The following is a 6,017-nucleotide window of genomic DNA, read 5'->3' on the forward strand; positions in this document are numbered from 1 at the left end:
ATTATAAGTTGCGTGAGAGGTTGGTTGCATAACCAAGTGTTCGAATCTCCCAAACAATACACAGTTACTTACTTTAGTCTGAAACGTGAGGAAATTATTTGTATTTCTTCGTTAGAACTAAATTCCCATATATTAAGGAAACAAACGTATAACAAGAAATCGAGTGCATACTGGGGACCAAGCAAAATACTGTACCCATATAAAGTATGGGGTCACAGTGGCTCATTAGTAGATCGCAGGTGGGTGGGGTCTCTGGTTTGATCCCCGGACAAGTAAGTTTCTGGTGGGCAACATCGTGCCCGTGGGTGTTATCGGGATATTCCCGTTTCCTCCCACATTCTCATACTACCAATTGTTCCATCATCATTCACTTGCCTTAATCATCGTCTTCCTTAGACTAAAGGACATAACGTGGGACGTTAAACTGAAAGATTTTATTTCATTTTATTTTCAATAAAATATTTTAAACACTAATATATATTTCTTCAATACTTCAAAGGTTTTCTTCAACAAAAATATACCGATCACATAATCGCCTCACAATATCGAAATAAGAGATCAGATCTTTATGTGAAGACTGTCTGAAAAGAGAGAACATTCAAAGAATTACAATTTTTAGAAAAACATAATGTTCGTATGAATATACTTTTGTTTTCTTTCGATATGCCCAGCTCCGTCTTTACTTATTCAGTGGTTAGCGTCTTTGGTGCACTGGTTTCCTGAATTCGATTCCCAGTGAGAGAAAATCGATCACATAACAATGGTTCACATTCTACATTAAACTATAAGCCTCGTCCTACATTTATAGCCTCGAAGCTGCAATTGAAGTAAATTCAAATCTATCAGTCTTATGATGTGCAAATAAGTAGGCCCCATATCTATACGTTACGTCACGTTTCCATGCAAAATCATAAGAAGCCAAAACTAGTGAAGCCCCTAACTAATTGTTTTGAGGGGTTTAAGTGGAACACAAGAGCAGAGATATTTTGGGGCAATTATCTATTTTATTTATTTTTTGTTTGCATACCAAGACAAATAGTTTTATATTACTTGACCTATATTACAATACATGTCGGGGGAGCGGGGTACAGGCGTAGCTACCAAGGGGAGTTCGCTCCCCCTTTGGAGTCGTCATTGCAAAGAAAAATATAATAGACCACACAATCGGGTAAAAATAAATTCGAGAGGATCCTTTTTTTCTTCAGTAATTCTTGCATGTTGAAGCCAGGATTGCCAACTGGCTTAGCCGAGTGAGCGCAGATAAAGGTTTAATATTTACACCCAGCAACCGAGAGCTTGAAATTCACAGCTGACTGTCCTGATTTTTTTTTTTTTTTTTTTCATGTTTTCCTGAACTTCACCAGATGAATGTCGGAAGAACACTTTAATTACCAAGCAAATCAAGCTTCTGATCGGCTTCCTTCTCTTCTTCCATTGCTAAAGTTCGTAGTATGAAGAATCATTCTTATTTTATCTCGAACGCTGCAAATTTAAAAGTGCACTTATCCTGTGAAATGAAGTACCACCATCACCGGTTGTGTTCTATTCTATCGAACCACCTGCATTATAGACTATTGTCCGAGATAATGAATGTATCCAGGGTAGTACCGAAGGAAGATATGAAAGGTAGGACCATCCTTCCCCAAATCTTCAAGATCATTTGAAATTTCAGAATATTTTCCCGGGGGAGGGACTTCTAATACGCAAAGGGTGAAAATAGTACTCGGAAAACTTTGGTAACCCTAGTTGAACAGGATGAGAGATGTGCCCCAGGGAGAATATCCCCTGTGCTAAAACCCCCCTGAAATCATCTTAGGACTAAGGCTCCACTAGGAAGATAACAATTTAGATATTTTCAGGCCTCTTTCTATTGCGTGATCTTTTCTCTTTCTAAAGCTAAAGCAAGTATAGCTATTCTTTCCATTTTTTTTTTCTGATGCGCTTTGCCAGACATTAAATAATTAATTTTCGTTTCGTTATATTGGAATAATAAAGTATTGCAGTCTCTATTACCTAAAATACTAAAAAAAATGAACCGTTTCTTTGAATGGGTATATACAGAACAATCATATTTTATAAGCAGTGTTCGAAGTGACAAAAAAAAAAAGCAGAGGCGGTATGTTTTATTAAGATTTGGCTCAACATACCTGTTATTTAAATATTGTCTTGATCACTGAAAAAACAGAGACGGTATGTCCTCATTACTGAAAAACCAGAGCCGGTATGGCATACCACCGCATACTCTCACTTCGACAACTGATTATAAGAAAAAATGCATTTATGGTATACTTACTTTCGGGGAGTGTGTAAGTCTTTTTCCAGCTCAACACAGCTTTCTGGTGGAGTATCCTGCTGAATGTTTCGACTTCTTTTTCTGTTCCTTTCTTTTACTTCTCCCACTTTAGAGAATACTTCACCCATTGTCAAATATGAGGACAAAACACAACTAAACTGAATACCTCAACCCGTTCTTCCACAAAGCTATAAAGAGACTGACAGCCGCGCCTTCTGCTACCTGACAACTACGAGACGTTTTCTCATACGTCTATTAAAACAATGCACTGCGTGTCTTCTGCTACTTGCTGATCAATGTAAGTAAACAACGCGCGCGCTTTACAATGTGTGCAGGTAGGAGCACAAAAGCTACTAATACTGTAAGGGATTTTTACACAAGCTGTAAACATATTTTGCCGCCTGCAAAACTCGCTTCAATATATTTTTAATAAGTATACCACCATACACACACAGACAAACGATATATCGTTTGTCTGTGATACACACATGCCGTCTGCATTTTTGTCGGCAGCCAACGGTCACATTGACCATTGTGCAGAGACAGGCCGCCCAGAAATTTTTGTTGGGAGGTGTCCGTGGTTTAGGTGGGTCCAATACTATAAGCCACTATGTTTATGTAGTATTGAATGGGCACTATTCTGCAACCGAAAAAACGACAAGTAATTGTAAAGTACTTCCAGCTATGTTTTCAGGAAAAAGAAAAAAATGATAGAACTAGATATTTTATAAGAAGAGGAAGAGTAAAAATGAGTTGATTTTAAGTTTAGCGTCCCTTTCAGCAGCGAGGCTGTATGAGACGTGGGCCTACCGATTAAGGTGGAACCCGAACCACTTGGGCTCCGCCGCTAATCGAACCTGAGTTTTCCACGCAGAATTTGTGTACGGTAACCGCTTAGCCACGAAGCAGCACAAGAGTGCAGATGAAGTCTAAGATAAAATCTTCATGCTACATCAATAATTTCTTCTAAACAAGTATAGTTTTATTAAGAAAGTGTACAAATTGTGTTTAGTTAGGAATTTTAGGAAGGGGTCCGAACCAGATAGACCACGGCATAGAAGTGCCCCTGTGCAGAGGAATGCGAGTGGATGAATGCGGGCGAAATGCGGTAAGAAGAAAAGAAATCATTGTAGCCGGATATTATAAATTCCATACACAGTAGGGACAGCCGTACTTACAAGTTGTGGAGCCTAATTAGGAACAATCTTTCGGGGCCCTAGGTATTTGTAGTAGAATGGAAAACAATCAAAATGTGTGCTTAAAAAGTGCCTGCAAGTTAACACATCAAACAGATATAAGCTACTTCTCTATATAAAAGATGGGCCATTTATCTTGACACTTCTTTGTAACATTTAAACTAATAAATACAAAACACTGAAATTTCGTCCGATGTAATTATCGATGCGGGGACATTGACATACTCTGCAATACAACTAAATTAAACATGTTGCCAATTCAACATTAAGTAATATTTTTAGAAATTGTATTACGTAAGGTTAATACGCATTTCAGATCTGTAGATCAAGTGAAAACTTACAATTCACACTTACTATGCAGTATTGCAAACTAAGGACGCTATAGTTTCACGGACATTAAAAAATAACAAAATTTTTGAGGGTTCTACACCCAGACAAGGTAACGCACATCTAAAGTACCTTACCGTCGAATGCTATTGTCAGCATATGAAGTATTTCGAGGAAGTGAAAACAAAGTTACAAGTCATTGAAAATTTAATATTTTACAAGTAACTTTATTTCGAAAATATATTCAAGTATCACATCCTATTACGTAAATGGTTTTCAATTAGCATAAACATCATAGTGCAGTTTACAGAAATTTGTTATCTCAACGCATTTCGAAGATATGAAAAAATAGTTGTAATTTGATATAATACTAAAATGGGATTTAAAAAAAGATTTGATTTACTTACATTACAGGAATATTTTTGGCAGATGTATTTACGACATGTACTTGGAATTGCATAATTTTAAGCAGTGTTCAAAACTTTACCAATATTATTATACCTCCAAAACGGTTTAAGATATTAAGTTGCTGTGGACGGCGTTATAATCTTTACATCTATTAAAAGTTATCTATGAAATTGGATGAGCTGCTTACCTAAGTACTGTTTCGAAATAAAGATTTTTTTTTTTTTTTTTTTTAAGAAAAAGTCAAATTTTTAACCTGTAACTAACTAACTCCATTGAACCCGGAGGTTCCATGCCGCGTTCACAAAATCTCACCACTGACTTCTATTCTTAGTCATTTGGATCAAATTTCTACTTTGAACTCCTATTTCTGCGAGATCCATCTTAGTATTGTACTCCTATCTGCGCCAAGGTCTTAGAAATGATCGTTTCCAATTGAATCGTTGAGTTTGAAAAGCGGTCATCTCCATTGAAGCAAATTTGAGAGGGGCGAAAAACAAAACTAAACTATTCAATATGTATCTTACAAATAGGGTTATTTCATTTTTGGAAAGTAGAAAAATGTCAGTTCTACGGCCTGAAAATAAAAACAGACCTATATGTCAGATGCATATTGACTAATTCAGTTGTGTTTGCCACTCCTCTAAAATTAGCTTCGATGGAGATGACCGGTTTTCGAACTCAACGATTCAATTGGACTTCCAGTTAAAACTTTGAAAGCGTTCCTATTTTCTTCCATTCTGGCTATATGACCTGCCCACCTGAGCCTCCTAGACTTGGTGACTCTAACAATATTTGGTAAACAGATTTTGAATCCTTATAGTAGCATGATTCCTACCCATTTGAAATTCGTTATAGCATGTACTTTCTATGTGCATTGCCCATCCGTGTCACTTCCCTTGTTTAGTGCTAAAGAGGCAACCAAAATTTGGATGTTTGTAATATTCTTCAAACAAAAGAAGATTAGCGTAGGATTGGATGTAGCGTTCTTAATTTTTAACACTGAATAATAAGTCTGATGTTGAAGGAAAGAAGTTTCCCTTCAATATGTAATTTTGAAATATGTAATAACGTGAAGTAGTTTTTTTTTTTAATATAAATTTTAGTTGGCAAAACAGTTGACTTTGTGGTATTACAGAGTATGCCAAACAATGTTCTCTTGCCAATATTTGCATTATACAAAATTTCAGTTTTTTATTTTTTAATTTAAAAGCTCGTCTTCACTGTTCGCCTTTTCACGTTTTACCTTATTATTCTTATCCCAGGAAACGTCAATCAAAAATTCACACTTAATAATATGTTATCCTAAGGCAAAATGGGAATTCTCGTTTAACCTTACAATAATTTTTATATATTGGTAATCTTGCTTGAGCAAATATAAATGTAATTAAATGTTCAGTAGAAAGATGCTGAGAAACTGGAAAGAAACAAGTTTCATTGAAAAAGAAGGTAATACTGTAATGGATTGTAATTCGGGACTTAGAATCAATGATCAGAGATTAGGGGTGGACTGGCGAACTTTGGGCCACCAACGAAATTTGGCACACGGCCAAACGTGTTAACTTTGAATCTGATGCCACTTCTCAAATTCATGTTATCATTTCTCATTTCTCCGTACCGGGTTATTATTTTTTTTCGTTGTACATGAAAACAGTAGAATCACTTTAACACTATCCACTTTACATGTAGGACTACTTTATTTCTTTTAACTTGAATGACAATCGTTTATTCTGTCTACAGGGGCCGCGGTGGCTCAGTGGTAGAGCGTTCACCTCTGGTGCTTGGGGTCTCGGGTT

At 36.3% G+C, this 6,017-nt stretch overlaps 1 protein-coding gene across 2 annotated transcripts in view; it reads right to left on the minus strand.

Annotated features, from left to right (window-relative positions):
- Nucleotides 1-2,560, minus strand: part of LOC145688533 (protein germ cell-less-like) — a 255,481-nt gene extending 252,921 nt beyond the window's left edge. The window contains exon 1 of one of the 2 annotated variants that reach the window (XM_081762911.1): nucleotides 2,294-2,560. In XM_081762911.1, the coding sequence (XP_081619037.1) occupies nucleotides 2,294-2,421 (128 nt within the window). In that variant the 5' untranslated portion in view covers nucleotides 2,422-2,560. The remainder of the gene's footprint in view (nucleotides 1-2,293) is intronic. The other variant, XM_081762910.1, reaches the window with a different exon arrangement.
- Nucleotides 2,561-6,017: the final 3,457 nt, after the last annotated feature.

The sequence above is a fragment of the Thermobia domestica genome, chromosome 6, assembly GCF_964235325.1.
Source record: "Thermobia domestica chromosome 6, izTheDome1.hap1.1, whole genome shotgun sequence".
In the NCBI taxonomy this organism is placed as follows: domain Eukaryota; kingdom Metazoa; phylum Arthropoda; class Insecta; order Zygentoma; family Lepismatidae; genus Thermobia; species Thermobia domestica.